The sequence below is a fragment of the Protopterus annectens genome, chromosome 2.part0, assembly GCF_019279795.1.
Source record: "Protopterus annectens isolate FY-2018-M chromosome 2.part0, PAN1.0, whole genome shotgun sequence".
NCBI classification, from domain to species: Eukaryota; Metazoa; Chordata; order Ceratodontiformes; family Protopteridae; genus Protopterus; species Protopterus annectens.
This window is the reverse complement of record NC_056728.1, coordinates 249,825,638-249,848,827: the sequence shown is the minus strand read 5'-3', so window position 1 is coordinate 249,848,827 and position 23,190 is coordinate 249,825,638. Positions and strand designations below refer to the sequence as shown.

Sequence of the window (23,190 nt, the reverse complement as noted above, 5' to 3'; positions counted from 1 at the left end):
CGCAGAACCAGGGCAATCGGGAAGCCTTCCCTGACAAGCCCTTTCAGCATCCCTGAGGTGTTGCCCGACTGCCCATCTTCGGAGGCAGTCGGGGGAAGATTGTCACTGTACCCAGAAGCCTGGCTATCCCTGACTCAAGACAAATGGGTACAGTCCATTATTTCCGAAGGCTATTCTATCCCCTTTCTTCGCTTTCCAAATCAGTCAAAAAAATCCCTTCCAGATGTTCCACCCGCTCAAAGGGATCTAGCAGTTTTGGAAATTTCAAAACTGCTTGCAAAAGAGCAATTCAGCCAGTTCCAGCAGACCAACAAGGATCCGGAATCTACTCAAGGTTCTTTTTAGTTCCAAAGAAAACAGGGGACTGGAGACCAATTTTGGATCTCAGTGTCTTGAACAAATCAGTCAAGAAAACAAGATTTCGGATGGTCACGCTGCAATCCATCCTTCCCCTTTTGGGCAAAAGAAACTGGATGTGCTCTATAGACCTTCGGGATGCGTACTATCACATAAAGATGAACAGACGCTCCAGAAGATTCCTCCGCTTCAGGCTGGGAACCAGTCATTTTCAGTTCAGGGCCCTGCCCTTTGGTCTCACCACTGCCCCGGTGTTTACCAAATGCATGGCAGTGGTAGCTTCTCACCTGAGACGACAAGGATTCCAGGTGTTTCCATATTTGGACGACTGGCTCCTCACAGCTCCCACCAAGCATCTCCTTCTGATGGCCAGAGATTACACTTTTCGCGTTTGTCAAAAGCTGGGTATTTCAATAAATTGCGAAAAGTCTGTTTTGTCGCCTTGTCGTACTATTACCTACATAGGCGCAAATCTAGATACGATAAACATGTCTGCAAGGCTAACACATCAGAGAATATCAGACATTCACAAATTGGTATCACTCCTTCTCAACAACAACAGAATCAAAGCCAGGTTAGTTCTAAAGGTGTTGGGAATTATGGCAGCGGCCATACCTCTACTTCCATTAGCCAGATACCACATGCGGATCCTTCAGTGGATGCTTTTTACTCAATGGTCATACCAGGAACTACCAATGTCTCACACCATTGTGATAACGCAAGCGTGCAAAAAGCATCTCATGTGGTGGATGTCTTCCCCCCAGCTCCTGTCGGGAAGACCCTTTGTTCCACCTCCTCCGGTTGCTACACTGACAACGGATGCCTCCCTGATCGGGTGGGGGGGGCATTATCAGGGCAGGACAGTCCAGGGCACATGGCAACCAAACGAATGCCACTTGCACATAAATGTTCTGGAGATGAGAGCAGTGCTTTTAGCGTTGCAAGCCCTTCAAGACTCTCTTCCCTTGGGAACAATTGCAATCCAGACAGACAGTATGTCTGTAGTGTGGTACATCAACAAACAAGGCGGAACCAGATCATATCCCCTGTGTCGAGAAGCACTCAGACTGTGGCAATGGGCGATTTCTTCTCAGCGTTTTCTGATAGCAACGCACATCCCCGGGAAGTCCAATCATATTGCGGACAAGTTGAGCAAAGCTATTCTCATGCCTCACGAGTAGTCTCTGAAAGACTCTGTAGTGAGAGAAATTTTTCTCAAGTGGGGTCAGCCTTGCTGCGATCTTTTTGCTACTCCCCAAAACAGCAAGTGCAGAGAATATTTCACTCTATTCCCTTTACCAGGCCAACCCAGCAGAGACGCTCTAGTCCAAGTTTGGCCCCGGGGACTTCTGTATGCATTTCCTCCTTTCCCACTGATCTCTCAAGTAATACAGAAAGCTATCGCTCAGAAGGCCTCATTGATCCTCATTGCTCCTTACTGGCCTCGACAAGTGTGGTTCCCCTTTCTACATCGTTTTCTCTTGGGCGACCGTGGAATCTGGACCTAGTTCCAGATCTTTTGATCCATCAGTCGGGTCAGTTTCATCGCTCCCTCCCTCTCTGAACCTCACTGCTTGGTTCCTCCAGTTCCAACCTTAGCCAGGCTTCCTCAATTATCTCACTCTGTTAGAGATATATTGATAGCTTCCCATAAATCTTCCACTCGAAGATTTATTTGAGTAAGTGGAAACGCTTCTCATATTGGGCACAAGGAAAGGACATAGATCCTTTCACCGCTTCCATCCAACTAGTCCTTGATTTTCTAGCTGAACTCTTCCATGCAGGTTCATCTCCCTCTACACTTAAAGTTCAATTGGCAGCTATTTCTAACTTTCATGTGGGTATTTCTGAATCTGCCCTAATGTCCCACAAACTCTGCAAAGCCTTTTTGAAAGGAGTTTTTCTTCTCAGACCTCCTATAAGAAATCCTCCTTCTCCTTGGGACCTAAATTTAGTTCTTGCTTCTTTGATTCTTCCCCTTTCGAACCTGCAGCTTCCTGTTCTTTAAAATTGTTATCATGGAAAACTCTTTCTGGTAGCTATTACATCAGCTAGAAGAGTTTCAGAGCTTCAAGCACTCAGCTGTCGTCCTCCTTATCTTTTGTTTCATAAGGACAGAGTATCCTTACGAACTAACCCGTCCTTTTGCCTAAAGTGGTCTCGACATCAAATCTGAATCAATCCATTGATCTACCAGTCTTTTTCCAGAATACTCCAATAGGTCTGAACAAAATTACACTGCCTGGATGTTCACCGTCAATTAAGGTACTACTTGGATAGAACTAAACAGTTCAGAAAATCTGATCAGCTGTTTGTCTCCTATGCGGAGAGCAGAAAGGGACTTTCAGTTTCAAAGGTATCATTATCCAGATGGCTAACATCATTGATTTCCCTTGTATATGAGATTAGACATCAAAAGCTGCCTGATAAACCTAAGGCTCATTCCACCAGAGCTTTGGCTACTTCTTTAGCTTTCCAAGACAGACTGCCTATTGACACCATTTGTGCAGCGGCTACTTGGGCTACTCCTCACACTTTCATTTCTCATTATAAGTTGGATTTAGCTTCTAGGCATAGAGCTAACTTTGGTTCCACTGTTCTCAGGAGTCTGTTCTGTTAGGCCACCGGGACAAGGTGCTAGGGACGGTCCCATCCAGCAAGAATGAAGGCGAGATAGACAACTTAACATATAGAAGTTATGTTCTTACCATAACGTTCCATGTTAGTTGCCTTCTTCTCGCCTTCTTCTTGCGTCCCACCCTCCTTCCCCCTGGCCTGGACAGACCTAGAGGAGTTGTGATTGTGACCTCTCTTTCTACCACCTCTTTCTTAGACATATGCTATTATGCATATTTCTTGGTTCAGGATGTAGGTCACCCTTCTTTCTTCCTGTTGTTAGAGGTGGACTCTTTTTTACAGTTAGTCTGTTACTTTTATAAGCTGGGGTTAGCTTACAAACGAGATCTGAGGTAACTCTCGCCTAGCATTGTGGGATATAAGGGGAGCCTCGAGCCGGTGGAACCAACTCTCGAGCTTTTAGAGTGGCCGAGTCGGAGCCGAGGTCGGCTCCGAACCCATTCAGCAAGAAGAAGGCGAGAAGAAGACAACTAACATGGAACGTTATGGTAAGAACATAACTTCTATTTTTGAGCCGCTGCTTTTGTTTCTGTACCAAAAAGGGCATGTGCACCTCATAATGCACTCATCCTTAGCATGAAAAAGCCAGGTAATTAAGTACGTCTTTATAAGCTTTTCCATTTTCAGACCAACCCATTTCTAAAAGTTGTTCAGAAGTTGAAAGAAAAGGATAAAATTATGCAGAATGTTCAAAAAATATTCCTTAACTCTTGTTCAGAAATATAGAAAAAAATTATGCCAGTACTAATTAGTATTTTTCAAAAAGCAGACTGAAAACGATCAGCTTTGAAATGAGAAGCTTTTTCAAAGAAAGCAACAGACTTGAAAAGGAAGAAGGCAACATCAACAAATTGCCCCTTTACAACAGGGTTGGTAATTTTCTTACAATTATCCTGGCCCCTCATCCTGCATCCCCTGCCCTTTTTAGTTTGGTGAAAATTGAAAGCAGGTATTTTTTTGTTTTCCAAGCTTGGCGGGAAAAATAACAGGCCAGTAGGTTAGAGAGAGAGAGAGAGAGAATGTGTGTGCTTGTGAGCATCACATGAGCACATGTCAGCGAGGTTGTAGAATATGGGGCATATATACTTTTAATGAACAAATTACATAATGGTGCATGCCATGTGGTGTGTTTTCTTTCTATGGAATTCTGTTTTCTGTTTGAGTAAACTTAATAGTGAGTGGACCATATCTTCAGTTGCCACCCAAACAACGTGTGGTGTCATATCTGAAGAAATGTTTGCCAGAATTGAGGAAATATTTCTGGTGAAGTGAAAACATGTATTTACATTTGTCTTCCTTCTACCACGTGGATACCTCTAAGCACAAGAAATATGGACAAAACCTAAACTAATGGGGGACAAATCCCACAAAATATTGACATATTTTAAATATTACTCTTATAAACTTGGAAAGTTGCTTGAACAACAGGAATTGTGTTAGCATACATTTTCTGATTGATATGATGGTTGAAACGCAAATGTATGTTATTACTTAGTGACTTCAGTCTTCACAGATTTGCCAGAAAACCACAAATTTGTTGAGGATCACACCACAAATTTCAGACAAAAAAGTGGACATTCTGTGAAAATCTGGACATTGAAAGGTATGACCATATGGCATCAGAAGTGAAGAAATATTTGGCAGAACTGAAGAGTATTTTCTTTCATGGCTATGTGCTTGGAAATGATGGCTCAGCAGCTGCTGGTAAGAATCCTTTCACCTCAAGGAAATTTATATTGTACTGAGAAATTAGATTTTTATCACCACGAGTGATTATTATCTAAGAAGACTAAAAACGTACATTTTTTCGGCATTCTTGCATCCCACTAGGGAAAAATCTTGAAGGTTAGATTTGTTAAGGGCACATCCTGCCCACTTACCTCATTGACTTCTTTGAGGCGGTTACTGAAGCAGTGGTTGAGGAGAGGTCAGTACACATAGTATCTAGGCCTTGCAAAAGCATTCAACGCCACCTGCATTCAGGTATTGTAGATAAACTATTCCAGCTAAATGTATGCCTTATGTAATTTACTGGATAGCAGACTGGCTCACAGATAGAATCCAGATGTTAAGGTGGGCTACTGTACCTCCTCCAGATCTGTGATTAATAGTGTATCCCAGAGATTCAGTCCTTGAGCCAGTACTCTTTGGCATTTACTTCTCAAAATCAGAGCTACTGTTCAGGGTTTATGGCTGATCAAGTCTACAGATGATTGTACACTTGGTGCCATCATAAATTACCCAGAGGACTTCAAGTTTCTCCAAGAGAGCCTTTCCTAATCCAATAGGTGGTTATCAAAATTATGGACTAAAACTAAATGCCAGCAAATGTTTAATAGCATTCTTTAGCAAGCAAGAAGTCCCTTGTAACTATTACATTGGCAACACACCTTTGAAAATTGATCTAGTAGTTGGGGACCTGAGAATCTGTGTAGACAACTGTCTTTTGGTCATCATGTAACCAAGAAGGCACATCATCGTTGCACAACTTATAAAGAAAGATATGGTGTTCATTTCCTGGGATGTGATTATTCCACTCTTTTATACATTTATCAGGCTATTCATTGAGTATAATGCCCCTTCAGTTGTACCTGTCCAAGCATTTGACAGAGCTTGAATGCTGAGAACACTTTCAGAAAATAGAAGACCTAAATCATAAAAACATTGTGGACCATCTCAAAGCCTTGTCCCTCTTCCCTGTGTCATACATGCTACTGAAGGGCAATCTCTGCTTGCTTATAGAGCCTCAACAGACCCTATCCTGTCGGACTTACTACACTTTCACAAGTCCATTGAGGGCATAAGCGCCTGCTCAAGAGATCTAAATCTCATTTGCAACAATCATGAGACACAAATGTGTGTGTGTGCACACATCACAAACAATATCACTTCTTTGGAATAGTCTTCCTCTCCATGTAAAGCAAAGTACTTTTATAGGTTTATAGACAAGTACTACAGTAGCAGCTCTTGCACGCCATTTAAAGCCTAGAAAATTTCCCCTTTTATGCTAGAAATAACCTATCCCATTTGGTTATAGATTGACCTTACTCATTCCATGGTCAATAATTATATATTATCCTAGTGAGAATAACTGGGATCGTACCATAGATAATTTGAGGGGACCCATACATGGGATAAAGCATTTAGGAGCTGCCTTTGTCCATTGGTAGTTCAGGGGACAGTCATGAGGTGAATTGTCTGTTTCCCATCCATAGATCTAAGTTGTGCTTGAAAATAGACAGGAATGAACTTTGTTTTATGTGGATGGGAAGTTTGTTCCACAGCGGTGGTATCCTCTGTGAGATGTACCTGCCCCTGCAAACCATTCTGTTGATGATTTGTTTTCTTACACTGTTCAAACATAATGGATGAGTAGCTACAAATTCATTCCCAATTTACCACCATTATCCCTCATAGTTAGAGGCAACATAGAAGTGTCCAGCTTGTTTCTGGGTTATTTGTACTTAACAGTTTAAGGGGTAAAAGCTTCATGGGCATGTATGGCTAGATTTCTAAAGATCCTTTTAGAGCAAAAGCCTAGTCAGTATCTATGAACATGTAAGGTCATTTAACTCATTTAATTTTCTTGAAGAGGAGAAAGATAAATGCAAGTAGTAACAGAGAAACTGAAGAGTTATTGTTCACCTGGAAAAAATAAGTTATGTATTCACCAGTAGTTCTTTACAAGGGTAAAAAATGAAAGAGAGGCAAGTAGATGTTTGTTAGTAAGCCGAAGAGTAGAGAGAGAGTCTTTGAATTTGGTGAGTCATATGATCCATTAGCTGCTGTGTTATAGTCCTTTGTGAAAAGGAATGTCCCTAGACTACTGCTTATTTCGGCTTCCTGAAAATAAATGTGTGCATCTCCGAATTGGTGCAACATTTTCTCATGATAAATTCAGGGACTATTACTGGCATAGTTTTCTGTAAAACTTTCTCATTTTGAGAATTAATGAACAAAATGTAATTTTTTTTTGCCACGCATATAATAAAAAAAAGTTTAGTTTGGGACAGAACAGCTGTATTATGCATACTTTGCAATACTAATGCCCTTGATTGTTGCTTTAGTAACCATTATAAAATTTCCTTGATCTGATATAAGTTTTCATTCTGTCTTGAACCTGTGGGTTTGGATCTGATCCTCTGATTCAACTCGACCGTTGCAATAGCTCATGGCAATCAAAAAGCTGTCAAGCTCCTCCCTTACCCATAATGCATTAATCCCAGATTACCTCAGATCTCGTTTGCCACTTTCACGAAGACGTGGTTCACCAATAGCTCTCTGGCAGTTAAGTGTTATATATTCTTTTCAAAAAGTTCTAAGAATTATTTAAACTGCTTCTTCATTTGTTTAATTGTGTAACCCTTACCTAGCGACTATCTGACTTCTACCTTGAATCACCCTTTTTTACTGACTTTTAATCCTTCTGTTTCTTCATACAAAATTACCTAGTGATACTATTGTTAGTATCCTTTTTTTTTATTATTATTCCTTGTGTTTAGTCCTCCTTACCATTGTTGGTAACTTCATTTCTCACTCTCCCTTCATAAAAAAAACTAGTTGTAGTTCTTTTCTCTCTTTACAACCCCCCCCCCTTTTTTTTTTTTTGTTTATACTAGCGATGGCTGAAAAAGATAATGATAAGCCAGCTGACTTAAAAAAAATGTGCCAAATGTGGGCACAAAATACAAGTTAGTGATTTTTATGCACCATTTATTGTCTTGGTTCTCTGTATCTTCAGGAGGACTGTGCAATTTGTCACTCATTTAAGCACAAGTCCTAGGCTGAACAAAAATTAAATTAATACACAAAGGTTTATTGCCTTCCTTCTTTGATGAGACAATTTCTGGTGCTTCTCATATAGAAAATTTTAAAAAAGGGCAAATCTGGCATGCTAGTCCTACATCATCTTCTTCTTCGAGAGTGTCAAATAAAGGACCGCTTCAGTTCCAGCCTATCTGTCGGACCTGACTGCAAAAAAGTTTGATATCAGATCTGACTCCTTTGTCATATCCGAAAGCCAAAAAATTGGATCTGTCTGTTTTCCTTGGATCGTACATGCTTTAAGAAATATGACTCCTTGGAGCTGATAATCTTGCGTCCGATGGAAACATTATCTCCAGCCCCACAATACCCTCTGAGAGCTCAGTGTTCCCTTTCAGTTGATGCAGTCCCATTCAGAGTCCTTTCGCCATTTTTGGAGAGACCGAAGTCACCCTCAAGCTGTGTCCACTCTCTCTTCTAGGAGCTTCACTGAAGAATATGTGGAAAGACTAGTGAAGAAGATATTCTGGGAACAGGGCATGTCAGGAGTTCCCTCTGCTCATTCCCCTTCAGGTCAGGAGTTCTGTGTTTCTGCTACCCCACCACTACCTCCTCCTGTGGTTTCCCACAGAGTGTCAGAGTCATTGGATCTGAACCGTCCGATGCTGTCTGCTTTGGATCTGTGAACTTTCCCCTCCTCTGATCTGATGTTTGCTCTGAGTTCTAAAGCTCAGTTGGAGCCGGAGACCTCTCTGAGCCATAGCGGCCTTGTTGGCTCCACGGAGTTGGCCTCGACTCCGAGACGGTCGGAGCCGTCTCTACGGCTCAGATCAGCTCGGCCCCAGCTTCAGCCTTGGGAGGATTGTCTTCTGGGCAGGGAGGGACTAGATCCAGAGGCATGCCCTCTCAGATCTGGAGCCCTTTTCCTCTTGGGGGCAATCAGCCTTTGAGGCTTTGGAGAGAGCCATGTCTGCTTCAGCACCTCAAACAGTACGTTCCCCCTCAGATCTGCAACCTTCACTTCTGACATCCCTGCATACAACTTCTCACACTGGTCTTTCACAGGGACAGCATGTTCCAAACCCCCAGAATTCCCAGCAGGGTATCACAGCCTCTTCTGATACTTCCTCAGAACATCCCACTGTGGAGATCCCTAAGAAGAAGATGTGCAGAGGAAGCACCTGGATTCCACTGAGGAATCCATCACCAAAGGCACGGACTTCTGTGAGGGAGAAGGGGCACCAAGGTCCTCCTCCTGATGTTTCTTTTGTAGACTTCTTAGAAATCCTGATGCAGACAGGTAACTGGAAGCCCAGCAATCCTTCGAGGAGTCTGTGTACCTGGTGGCTTTTGGTACTCATCCTCCTACCTCCTGGATGACTCTGCTTACCAACTAGCTTCTGGAATTGATCTCTCAGCGTGCATGGAAGGCCTCCCACACCATCAAACTAATTCCGTGGAGACCAGATAAAATTATTACAACCCCAGATGATAAGCCATTTTGGACTAAAGGTGTACCGTACTGGTAGATGCCATGGTCATGGCGGCTCCCAACAAAAAAGAACTAACCAAGGAAAGTTCTTCTATGCATCTGCCTATCAAGGAGTCACGGATGATGGATAGGTTTGGAAAGCATGTTTATGCTTCATCGACCTTCACACTTAGGTCTTTGAACTGTCTAGCACATTTTACGAGATTGCAAAGGGATCTGATAAAGAAACTTTCAGATACCCTGTCAGGATCTGTATCTGAAGAAGTGCAAGCATCAGTTTCTTCTCAGTTGGCCACCCTACAGTCTATCTCAAACTTGTCAGTGGAGCTCATCTCTCATGTAGCCGAAGGAATGACCTGAGCAGCAGATCATGCATTTCTATCAGGTGGCATACCTGAATGCGCTTATGTGATTTTGTGGAGCCTTTCAAGTCGTTTGGTAGTGCTTCCTTTGATGGCTCTTCTTTGTTTGGCCCAACAGTAAGAAATACCTTATCCAGGTGTGAGAAAGATAGAAAGACCCTGTCTGCCATGAGCATATGTTTTTCTACTCCTCGTAGATCATTTTCCAGGAATTAGAGGAGTAGTAGTGGAAAGATGTGGTTCAAAAAATCTCAAGGGCCATACCAAGATAGATGTGAAGGTAGTTCTAGACACAGAAGGGAAAACTCATATAGTAGATGACACCCTCGCAACAGAGGAGGCCCACAAAACCAAGGATCTAGAGATACTGTCTTTGGAAGACCCTTTCAGCTCTCCTGAATGGAGGCCCGATTGTGCTACTCTGTGATCAGTCAGGTGTCAACTCTCTGTGCACCAGAGAGCCTGGCTAACAATAACATCAGTTACATGGGTGCAGAGGATCATTTCCAGAGGATGCATTGTGCCCTTCTCCCTTCCACCTCCCCAGTTCGAAAAAATCGCCAGTGTTCCACCCAGTCAGAGGGAACAAGCAGCTATTCAGGTACAAAGCTAGAAAAAGTCATGCAAGAGGACCCCCAGACCAGAGAGGATTCGGAACTTGCTCAAGGTTCTTTTAATGCCAAAAAAGACAGGAGACTGCAGGCCAGTTTTGGATCTCAGCAAGCTAAACCAATCAGTTTGATGCAGCAAGTACCAGATGGTCACAGTTCAGTCCATTCTTCCATTTTTGAAAAAGGACAACTGGATGTGCTGTATAGACCTTCAAGATGCATAGTATCACACAAAGATAGGTGATCCAGAAGGTACCCATGCTTCTGGCTGGGAGCCACTCATCAGTTCAGAGCTCTGCCCTTTGGTCTCACTACAGCCCCCAGAGTGTTCACCAAATGCATGGCAGTAGTAGCAACTCACCTGAGGCTGAAAGGATTCCGGGTGTTTTTATATTTGGACGAATGGCTCATATCCGCTCCAACCAGACATTAACGACTACAACAAAGAGTCAGTATTCTCCAGATGTGTTCCAGTCTAGGGATAACTGTAAATTATGAGAAATCCCTTCTAGAACTGATGCAATGTTTAGAATTCATAAGTGCAATTCTCAAGACAAAAGAATCAATAGCTACTTTTCTTTCTTCCATAGTAGAAACTATGAGATCACAAGTCAGGAAGATAATTTGCAATACAACATCTCTGCATAGTCAGGCTCTGGCGGTGGCAATAACTCTGGTTCCGCTGGCCAGGTTTCACATGAGAATCTTTCAGTGGCTGTTTTCAGCTAAATGGTCTATTCTCCACCAACCAGTGTTAACCCATATAAGAATCTCCAACCTATGCAAAAGAGACCTCTCGTGGGTTCAATCCGAGCAGATTCAACAGAGCTGTCTGTTTATTCCCCCTCAGCCTGTGGCCACAGTGACCATGGATGCTTCCCAGTTAGTGTGGGTGTAGGGGGGCATTTTCTGGGGAATACAGTCCAAGGCACATGGTTGCCCAAAGAGTCCAACTTGCATATCAGTGTCCTAGACATGAAAGCAGTGCCTTTAGCATTGCAGGCTTTCCAGGATGCTCTCCCCTTAGGGAAGATTACAGTACAGACAGATAACATGTCAGTAGTTTGGTTCATCAGCAAACAAGAGGGACCATGTCCTACCCTTGTGTTGAGAAATGCTCAGAGTGTGGCAATGGGCGATCTCATCCAGCTGCTTTCTAGTGGCAATACACAATCTCGGAAGTCCAGTGTGATAACAGACAAATTAAGTAGATGAATGCTTATGCCTTACAAGTGGTCCATCAATCAGATAGTGGGGGAAAGGATATTCCACAAATGGGGCCAGCCTTGCTGCGATCTTTTCCCCTCTCCCTTAAACAAGAAATGCAGCAGTTATTTTGCCCTGACCCCCCCCCATGAAAAGAATCACAGATGGATGCTCTTCTTCAGACTTGCTCCCCCCCCCCCCCGTCTCTTTTATGCCTTTCCCCGAACTCCTTTAATCTTGAAATTTCTGCAGAAAGCAAACAGGTTGAACAGCAAATTAATCTTCATTGCGCTGTATTGGCCTCAACAGGTTTAGTTTTGCTTCCTTTGGCCTCTCTTACTTCAACAGCCATGGATCCTGGATCCAGCTCCAGACCTTCTGTCTCACCCAACAGGTGTGATTCATGTGAACATTCCAAACTTCAGGCTAACTACTTTGATTCTCCAATTCTGTTGATAGCCAGACAACCTAAGCTCTCTTCTCCAGTCCGTCACATACTTTTATCTTCTTATAAGTCATCTATATGTAAACTGTATTCCATTAAATGGAACAAAAATATCTACTGGGTGTTGCAAAATGATCTGATTCCCTTTTCAGCCCCAATCCATAGTATCCCTGAATTTTTAGCCCAATTGTTTAATGAAGGAGCAGCTTCTGCAACAGTCAAGGTACAGTTAATTGCCAGCAATTTCCAATTTTCATATTTGTTTTCGAGGTTCTCCAGTTGCTTCACACAAGCTCTGTAAAGCCTTTCTGAAAGGAGCCCTCTTACTAAAACCCCCTTATAAAGACCCTACTCCCCTGTGGGACCTGAATCTGGTGCTGCAAACAATTATACAACCTCCTTTTGAACCAGCAGCTAAATGTCAACACAAGTTCCGTTCTTGGAGAACTATATTTTTAGTAGCCATAACCTCTGCAAGAAGAATTTCAGAAATGTAAGGCTTATTGTCACAACAACCATATTTGATCTTTCATAAAGATAGGCTTGCATTACATACTACCCCATCTTTTCTACCTAAAATAGTATCGGACATCAATATCAACCAGTCCGTGAGTTTACCAGCATTCTTTCTTAAATTTTCCAATAAAAGCGAATACTTACTACATTTATTAGATATTCACAGACAGTTATGTTTTTACTTTCACAGGACAAAAAAATTTCAGGAAATCCGACCAACTCTTTGTTTCCTTTTCAGAAGTAAGGTTGGGCAAACCAGTGACCAAAGTAACATTGACTAAATGGATCACAGATTCCATTTCATTTATAAGAAACAGGGCATTGCTTTACCAAAACCATTGCGAGCCCATTTAACTAGAGGCATGGTGACTTCATCAGTATTTCAAGCTAGAGTGTCCATGGATGATATATGTGCAGATGCATACCTTTGTTACCGACTACATAGTGGATTTGATCTCCAGGAGATGAGCATCATTTGGTTCAGTGGTGCTAAGGGGCATTTTTCTTGAGTCCACCCAGGATTTAGGCTAGCTAGGAACTCTGTCACAGGTTGAGGATAGAATGAAAATTGACAACATTAGATAAAGAAGTTATGTACGCACTATAACGTTCCATCTGTGGTGTTCATTTTCATTCTTCAACAACCCACCCTCCACCCCCTACCTTTGGACTCCTAAAAGAGCGAATAGGCCTATATTGTCACCCCTTTGCTGAGTTCCAGAGACAGTCTCACTATCTGTATATGTACTGTTTTATATTTTATCTTTTCTCACATAGGAAGAGGAAGAATGAAAATGGACAACACAGATGGAACGTTATGGTGATTGCATATCTTTTTTTCTAATAAATAACCAGTATTATATTGAACCGTTGTCTTAGTTAACTTGTATTTACACTTAAGTAAAATAAACGCAGGATCGTTTGTTTTTAGTACTATATATCTTTTTCTATGAGTTTTCAGTCGTCCATACATTATTTTCATCTATCCATTTCACTGTAATTTATTTAGTAGTCACTCGCATCAAGAAAATAAAAATACAAACCATATACAGTATGATCCACACAAGTTTTTATCCACTGTTATTCTCTGTTACCAGGTTAATATCAGGAAAAAAAAAGCTATGAAAAAAGTTATGATAAGTTATCTAGCTAAACATTATTAGATGTTCTTTATGTGTAGGTACCAGTGCATAGATTCTACTTGTTCCATTTATTAACTTGGACCCTATAGAACAGAGCATGTGTTGTAACTTTAAGAAGCATTTTCAAGTGTAGGCACGTGTATGTAAATTACGAGCACATGCAGGCAGCAGTGCTATTTTCATAGGTAGGTATTAGGCTATCGTCCTGAGGGCCTATGTAAGCCTAGCCAACAAGGTTCCCTGGCTTACGCCACCTAAGAAAGTTGTTTTCCTGTGCCACTGTCAAGCAGAGACACAGAAGTGATCCCTGGGGTGTATTTCCTATTTCCCATCCACTCATCAAGATTTTTCTTGAAGAGTGCTAATGAAGAACTTTGCTTGACATAGATGGGTAGCCTGTTCCAGAGTATGGGAAGTCTCTGGGACAGGAATCTATCCCTCCAGCATGTCCTGTTTATTGTGCTGACATGGTTTAGATCCCTAGACTGTGTAGCTCGGAGGAATTGGGATTTCTTTAGGTGTAGCATGTCCAACAGCTCTGGGTTTCACATAGCTTTATATGTTAGGCAGAGATCACATCGGAGTAGGCGATATGCTACGGAGTAAAGCTGGAGTTCTTTGAGACGGTCAGTGTAGGGCATCTGTTTGAGGCCAGTAATCCTCTTTGTGAGGTACTTCTGTAGCCTTTCCAGCTGCTGCAGATGTCTTGTGAGGTACATTCCAAAAGGGGCATTGTACTCTGTAATGGGTCTAATGAGTGTTGAGTAGAGGGGAACAATGATCTTTTTTTTCCTGGATGAGAACCCTTTTATGATGAGGTGTGCCACGTAGAAGAACTTCCTGACTACTGTGGCGATGTGACTGTCAAACGACAGACTACTGTCCACCTGGGTCCCAAGGTCTCTTAACACACATTCGGTGTTAAGTAGACTACTGTCTATGTAGTTCATGGGTACAAAGTTTTTACCAAAGGGAATGACAATGCACTTTTTGGCATTGAGCTTGAGGCCATGGCTCTGACACCAGGCATCTGTCTCAGTGAGGCCCTTCTGTAGCATTTCCACATCATTTGGGGACTCGACTATGGTTCCTAGTTTGTAGTCATCTGCAAACTTCGTTAGCCAGAGGCCTTCTGTGTTAGCCTGTACTTCAGAGAAGTAGATGCCAAACAGGAGAGGTCCCAGGACTGAACCCTGTGGTACTCCACTTGTCACTGGTTTGAGGGCAGATTTGGAGTGTGCAACTTTTACAGTGTGGGTTCTGTCAGTGAGCCAGTTGGCAGCCCATCTTGTTACGTAAGGATTTATACCTAGTTTAGTGAGTTTAGCTATAATTCCAGAATGGGGGATGGTGTCGAAAGCCTTGGCGAGGTCAAGATAGGCTGTGCGAACCACCTTACCCTCATCTATGGCTTTGGTGACTGCCTCAAAGAAGTCGATCAGGTTCAGGAGGCATGATCTGCCTTTCACAAACCCGAACTGGTTGGGATCCAGAGTTTGGAGGTTACCAATGTCTTTGTTTGAGTTCCATGATGATAAGTTCCAAGGCCTTGCAGACCAGGCTCGTCTGGCTAATACGGCGATAGTTCTCGGGATCAGTGGTGGCTCCCCCTTTGTGGAGTGGGATAAATGTGCTGTACGCTATTCAGTGGGCACAAAGCCTGATTTGAGGCTGTGATTGAACATGGTGCTTAGGTGGGGAGCCAGTTCGTTCTGAAGTTCGTGTAAAATGCAGTCTGGGATGTTGTCCGGTCCCATGGATACTGTGTTTTTGGCTTTAGAGAGTGCAGCTTTTACCTGCGTAGTTGTGATTACAGGGACTCTGCATTCTTCCTGTATAGATATGGGCCCTTTAGGGGGTGTGGGGGTAAAGTTAGCACTGAACCTATCTGCCAGGATTTTGGCAATATCAGTTGGTTCTGTAATTTTCGTGCCATTATGCTGTAACTCAGAGCAGAACTGGGTGTTGCCATTGAGATTCTTGACATAACTATAGAATGCTTTGTGGTTGTTCTTAGAATCAGTGACAATTTTGTTTTCGTAGCTTGCTTTGGAGGCTCTTGTAAGGGATCTCAGCTTCTTACTGAGGCTGACCAGGGAGCTCCTCCATTCATGGGATTTTACTCTTTTGCAACAATTTCTTCCTTCTGTTGTACAGTTTGTTTATGGCAGGGGACCACCATATTGGCTTCCTTTTTTTTGGAGGATAGAGCCCTGGTTCTGTTAGGGATAGCACGGTCCATGCACTCGTGTAAGTGCTTATAGAGTGCATTTATTTAGGATTCAGCAGTCGTAACTGTATTGTCCATCTGCATGGGTGTCATGAAGTTCACCACTTTTGTCTTAAGCATGAAGTTGGCTTTGGAGAAATTTTTTAACCATGGTTTCCTTAATGGGGGTGGGGGCGGGATGTGGATATCAAGGGTGATTAGTTTATGGTTGGATCAGACCAACAAGGAGTTGACTTCAGGTGTGGAACACCGGTCACTCATGTTGGTAATGATATAGTTGCCCCTGGTGGGGGTGTGGATAAGTTGATCCAGGGCATTGGAGTTCATGAATTCCAGAAAGCTTTGTGTGAAGGAGTTGATACATGAGTAGTTTTCCCAGTTAATGGTGGGGTAGTTGAGATTGCCCATTATTAGGGTGTTTGGTTAAACCCTAATATTTTCCAATGCATCAAGAAAAGAGGAGTGAGAATCTTGGGGCATAGTGGGGGATCTGTAGCAAGCTACAATTTGGATTGCAGTTTTTCCCAGAATTAGTTGCACTTGGATAACCTCGGATGCATTGTGCTGAGCAACTAGCCTGGAGTTGTGGATATCCTTAATGAATATGGACACACCTCCACCTTTGGTGTTCCAGTCCAGGTTACATGGCCGAAAAGTATGGTATGAGTTATAGCCTGGTAGTGCAGGGGTGCTTTCTGGAGCCTTGAACCAGGTCTCAGTCGCTGCACAGATATTGATGTTCTCCATTTTAAGGAGTGCCTCGAGTGAGTGCATTTTGAGATTTAGACTTCTAGCAACTGAGTAGCATTAACCCCAGTTTTTGCTTGCCTGTTCCTGTTACGGTGGTGAATTTGTCATTTGAACCTTGCCTAAAAAAGGCACTATAGGGCCGGTAAGAGCCTTAGCCAGTATCTGGAATCCCAGGGGCGACAGGTGCAGGCCATCTCTGGCAAAGCATCATGGCTTTTCGACCATGTCATCCCAAGCAGACAGATACTGGATCCCCATAGAATGACACCAGAAGCTCAGCCAATTGTTGAAGTCAATCATTTTTGTCCTTTTACTGCGGTATCATTCTGGGTGATGGCAGAGTGCTACTCAGGGCTAGGGTCGTACCTGTCTGGGTAACAAGATCGGAGAGCTCTTCTATGTCTCTCTTCATGTAATCCAGGGAGGTACGTCTCAGGTCGTTCACACCAACATGGACAATGACAGAGTCATATTTGTTCCTGTTGTGGGAGTGACCTGTGTGCGTAGGTTATGTGGCAGATCCTGGCACCTGATAGGCAGCTGATAGTAGCCTTCTCCTTGTTTAGCCTGGTGAATGGGACATCAGTGTGCCTGACTATAGAGTCACCTATGACTAGTGTGTTGGATACGTTGTTTTGCCTTATTGGCTGTGGTTGAATAGTACACTGAGTCTGTGGGCTCTGTGTCATTTGGGTTGTGTTGGGGGGTGGAAGTTGCTTGCGTTTCTGTTTTGGAGGTCTCTGTTGCTTGGGCAGATTATTATTGAGAGCCTCTGCGAATGTTTTTGTGTTTCTATGTGTGGATTTTGGTGGTGTAGATTTAATGAGACTGTGATGTGTGGTGTGGTGCAAGTGTTTACCTTTTCCTCTTGAATCTCAAGTTCGGTCTTGGTTGGAGAGAGCTTTACCTCCAGTTTGGCTAGATATTTGAATCTCTCACAGGTTGTAGTGTTGGGTGGTAGGAGAAGAGGGTTGTCTGTGTACATGAGGCAATTTCTACATTGCCCCAAGATGCCCAGATTCATCAGATAGACAGGAGAGAACACTGGGAGCTGACTCATGGACATGCCTAAATAAAAAAACTATTTTCCTCTAGATAAGTGAGGAAAGTGAGTACAAGAGTTGTTTTTCTCTAAGCAAGTGAGAAAAGTAAGTGCAAAAACTGTTTTCCTGTAGGTAATGAGGAAGGTTTAGCGCTGTAGCTTATTTAGTGCTTACAACAACTTCTGAACAAGTGCTGAGCACAAATAAGCAAATTCAAGTGCTAAAACTAAGAATCTGTATCTGCACTAGACAAGTTACAGGAAAGAAACAAGTGCAAATGCAGGCTTTCAAATCAGAAAGTTAATGAGATGGAAAAGATTGCCCAGACGGCCAATAACTAAAATTTCTGGGCCAGAACCACTCCTTATTTGGTAGACAGGTTACCTAGTGCTTACCTCTCCCACTGACAAGGTAGAAGGCTTCCCTCCGACACAGAAAGGCTTGGGAGGGCTCAGAAGCGTACATACAGTCCTGGATACAGCAAATCTGTAACTGGATTACACTAGTTACAGGAAAGTTAGGAAACAGGCTTACAGTCTGTTTTCTTTTTTTTTTTTTTTTTTTTTACAGAAACGTAGCTAAAACAACAGTAAAAACAATTCAAATGCAGTGCAAGCTAGCACACGAGTATGTAGCAATATTAGACCAAACACAGTTTACAAAATGCAATTAAATTAAAAATTACTAAAAACAAGTGCAGAAGGAGTGTATCAAGTAGAATGTGGTAAAGAGATAGGACTGGGGGGGAGCAGTGTTGCCAAATTTCCGACTGGCCGGGTAGGGACAAAGTGAGGACCAAAAAAAAAAAAAGAAAAAAGGTCTTCAACATCAAGCAGTTCCGCATTAAACACAAGTAGCTCCGTGTTTACCAATTTTTGATTGGCCCTTATGCCGGTATACGAGCCAGTATAAAAACTCGAAAAACAGAGCTATGTTTAATGCGGAACTGCCTGATGTTCTGCATTAAACACCAGCAGCTCCGTATTTAGTGATTTTTTTTGATTGGCCCGTGTGCCGGTATACAGACCAATCAAAAAAAAAAAATAACACACAGAGAGCTGTTTCGCCGGGATTTAAACCAGCAGTGAGGGACTCTGGATCAGGCTGCTGATCCCGGGACAATCCCGCTCAAATAGGGACTTCTGGCAACCCTGGGGGGAGGGAGTGTCCTAGATCAAACCTACAGTGGGGCGGGCAACTGCAAAAGCCACCAAATTTAAACAACAAACCAGCGATAGGGAGGGTGGGTGAGACAAAACACTTTCAGCACAACTCTGAATAAAATTAGTCCAGCAAGAATTTACAGTACACAATTCTGAAGAACCAAAAAATATACTTAGCTCTGTATATTTCCAGTTAGTTAGAAAAGAGTTCTGTTATACACAGGTTCCAGCAATGATATGCAGGCTGTAAACTAACAGGGTCTGTTATTATGCAAGTAATCCTTCAGATGGTCAGATGACACAAGCTGTAAAAAACAGTTATACCAACTTAAGACACAGCAGAAAATTGGGAGAGGTGGGACAAACCACTTTCAGCAGAGATCTGAAAAACTATACAGTGAATCAAAAATAACAGTGCACAACTCTGAATAAAATTAGTCCAGCAACAATTTACAGTACACAATTCTGAAGAACCAAAAAAATATCCTTAGCTCTGTATATTTTCAGATAGTTTGAAAAGAATTCTGTTCGACACAGGTTCCAGCAATGATATCACTCATCCGGTCAGGATAAAACAGATGAACAGTTGTGGGATGTTCTTCATTCCACATTGCTGCAGTCCTAACTATTGGGTAGTCCGCTGTCCAGTCGGCCCGAATACCAAAGTATATGGCTGACGTCGGTCATGGCGCATTAGACTGACGTCAGTACGTCAGGGTACTAATGCGCATGACCGACGTCATATCCTCAGTCTTTTTTGCCGCATGGTCCGATGCAGAAGCAATTTTGCGAGTGCAGGTTGGCGTTCTGAAAGTTTCTGAAGTCAGAGTTTCAGACCGAATCAAAGTTGGCTAAGTACCCCGTTGGGGAATATTTTCTTTTTTTCTTGCCTCAGTATTTAACGCAGTGTCAGACAAAGTGAATAACTGTATCTCTTCTGGGAAACACATACCTCATAGGGACTACCATACTTTGTGTATACCTTGTTTAGGGCCTGAGCACGGCGTTGTTGGATGCCGCTCTTGTGCTAGATTTAACAAACGCACTATTAAGAGAAGGTTAGACTGTGCCAGGTTAGTGTTTGGGAAGCGTTGTAATTATAAAATGCCGTCGGATGCTCCGACGCCCGCTTCAACCAAAAGCGCAAGGACAAAGCAGCGAAGCCTAGGGGAAGAACCGACAGTCCCGGACGTCGGTTCTTTAGAAACTCAGTGGAGCCGGAGGTTCTGCCAGGAGTTTCTTTGGAGTCTCAGGGAGAAACTGTATTGTTGCAGGATGTGTCCTCTCAGGACGTAGGCCAGGCTGAAGGGGCTTCTCAGGTGGCTGTTCTTCCTTCTATTCCTAAGGTGGTTAGGGCCTCGCCTTCTGTTGCCAAGGCTTCTTTAAGAGGCAGGCCTACTTTAGCTTCTGTGGGGGTTTCTCCTAGTGTTTCAGGGTCTTTGCCTAAGAAGCATATGCTAAAAATGGCAGAGGATTTGATTACTATGATTAGAGGTTCTATGCCCCCTCCTGATAAGAGGCCTAGGGTGGAACCTGAGTTTGAGAGTTTTGAGCAATGTTCGGAGGCTTCTGAGTCTTCTGCTGAGGACTTGCAGGAGTATCCTCCTTATTCTGATTCTGATGTGGATGATTCTACTCCTTCAGCTTCGCCTCCTGAGGATTTTTCTTTTTCAGAGACCCTGCATTCCATGAGGGAGCATTTTAAATGGGAAGGTCAAGATTTCTCTGATTCCAGGAAGAGGCTTAGAGAATTCTTGTTTTTACCCCAGCATAGGCCTTTAGCTATACCTCCTGTTCTGAATGTTGTAGAAGATGTTTTGCAGAGGCTTAACCAAATCCAGATTATTTGCCTCCCGCCCCAGTTAAACCGGATAGGTACTATAGGGTGCCTGAAGCCCATAAGTATCTTTTAAGAGTCCTAGGGCGGACCCAGAAACTGTCTCTCAGGGGCCTAAAGGTGTGAAGGCTTCTGTGGTTAAAAACCCTGTTCCTCCTGATAAAGAGGCAAGGGCTTTGGATAGATGGGGAAAGAAAGTGTACACTTCTTCCACTTTAGCCATGAGGGCGTTGAATTGTCAGTTTCATATGTTAAAATATCAGAATTATCTCCTTTCACAATTGAAGTCTAAGGTGGATGCTCTGGCTGAAGGTATTGAGTGTAAAGAGCTGCAGGATTTAGTTCATGTTTCTGAACAAGTGGGAAAGCATTCTTTGCAGTGTGGTTTTGATGCTGTGCAGGCCTCCTCGAGGGTGGCTGCCACTGGTTCTGTTCTTCGTAGGCACGCCTGGTTGAGAGATCAGAACTTAGCTGAGCATGTTAAGACAAGGATTTTGGATGCTCCTTTACAGTCTGATGTGTTGTTTGGTTCGCCTGTGGAAGCAGTTTTAAAGAAAATGGAGGACAAGGCTAAGTCTATGCAAACTGTTAAGGATTTTTTGCAGGTGCAGCCTCCGAAGTTTAGTAGAAATTGGCCTACTAAGGGGTGGACTTATCCTGCTTATGATTCCCAGTCTAGGGGTAGGTCTAGACGTGGTAGGGGCAGAGCTCAAGGTTCTTTTAGGCCTAGGACAGGAGTTCACCTGCTCAGACTTCTGGTGAGGGCAGGGGTCAGTCCTTTCGTAAGCAGACCCAATGACCTGCCTTTTCAGCTGCCAGTACATTCTCGCCTGGCGGCACCTCTAGGAGGAAGACTGTCTCTTTTCAAAGAAAATTGGGATTTAATTACCCAAGACAAATGGGTTCTGGATATCATTCACCACGGTTACAGGTTTTATTTCCATACCTTGCCTCCTTTCAAAGGCATGCCAGACATTCCTCCTCTACAAAGAACAGAGGCTCGCAAACAAATTTCTCTGTTACTCCAAATAGGAGCCATTCAGTCAGTTCCTGTGCCAGAAAGGGGCCTAGGATTTTATTCTCGCCTGTTCCTGGTACCAAAGAAGGGGAACACGTGGAGACCAATTTTGGATTTATCTATCCTCAACACTTATCTGGACATTCCAAAGTTCAAAATGTTGGCGTTACAACAGCTTTTACCTCTGCTGGGCAAAGATCACTGGATGGTAACTTTAGATCTCAAGGAAGCTTACCTTCATGTGCCTATAGGACTAAGTTGCAGAAAGTATCTGCGTTTTCGAGCTGGAAATTCTCATTATCAGTTCTCTGCATTGCCCTTTGGCTTATCTACTGCGCCCAGAGTATTCACAAAGGTTCTGGCTCCAGTGATAGCTTACTTCAGGCTAAAAGGAATTCAAATCTATCCTTACTTGGACGACTGCCTGATTCTGGCTCAAGAAAAGGAAGACCTTCTACAGCATTTGGAATATGTCATAGCAGTGCTAAGATGCCTAGGGTATTCTGTGAACGAAATAAAGTCCAGTCTAGTACCCTCTCAAGACATGTGCTTTCTGGGTGTGAGACTGAATACAGCAGCCCAGATGGCCTTTTTAACCCCGGACAAACAAAAGAATCTTCCAGTTACTTCCATCAATTATCTCTTCAGTCCGGGCTGACTGCAAGGACAGTCCTTCAAGCCTTAGGGTTCATGGCATCTTGTATTCTGGTGCTTCCCAATGCCAAACTGCATATGAGGAAGCTACAATGGTATCTCAAAATCTATGGACACAGCACTGCCAGGACTTGGACACTGTCATTCAAATAATACCTTGCATTCAAAAGGAATTTTTGTGGTGGGCTCAGGAATGTCACCTAAACAAGGGACTCTCTGTGACCCGGCCAGAGGCAAGTCAGATTCTAATGACAGATGCCTCAGACATTGCTTGGGGAGCTCATCTAGATGGAAAGTGGATACAAGACAAGTGGCCTGCCAGACTACAGCATCTACATATCAACATGAAAGAGATGTTAGCAGTCCAGTTTGCATTAATGGCTTTCAAGGAGTTACTTCTTCCAGGGCAGGTGTTGATTCTAACAGACAACACAACTGTCATGTGGTACATCAACAAACCAGGGGGAAAACATTCTTACCCATTGTGCAGGCAAGCAATGATTTTATGGGAGACTGCGCTCAGCTTGCAACTAACTCTTCAGGCAAGGTTTCTGCCGGGAGCACAGAACTCCTTAGCAGATGTGTTAAGCAGACAAATCATGGATCCCCACGAGTGGAAACTGGATCTTCATGTATTTCAAAAATTGACAGTGTCATGGGGAACTCCAGACATAGATCTGTTCGCTTCTCCACTAAACCACCAGCTGCCAATGTTTTGCACGAAGGGATTTCATCACACAGCTTGGAAAGTGGATGCTCTTTCTTTCAGTTGGAAAAATCTTCATGTGTATGCTTTTCCACCTCTGCCTCTTCTCCCAAAGGTGCTTCTAAAGGTCAGACAAGACAAACCAAGGATGATTTTAATAGCTCCAGATTGGCCTCGGCAGCACTGGTACCCATTACTGAGGAGTCTGGTAAGGAAGCCTCCATGGCCTTTACCCTTGATTCCACACCTATTGTCTC

The 23,190-nt window shown here is 43.2% G+C and overlaps 1 protein-coding gene across 1 annotated transcript in view; it reads left to right on the top strand.

The window, feature by feature from the left end:
- The window catches only part of LOC122792730, a 1,288,351-nt gene extending 1,275,169 nt beyond the window's left edge, over positions 1 to 13,182 (top strand). The window contains exons 11-12 of the mRNA XM_044060312.1: positions 3,764 to 3,863; positions 13,168 to 13,182. Coding sequence (XP_043916247.1) covers positions 3,764 to 3,863; positions 13,168 to 13,182 — 115 coding nt within the window. The remainder of the gene's footprint in view (positions 1 to 3,763; positions 3,864 to 13,167) is intronic.
- Positions 13,183 to 23,190: the final 10,008 nt, after the last annotated feature.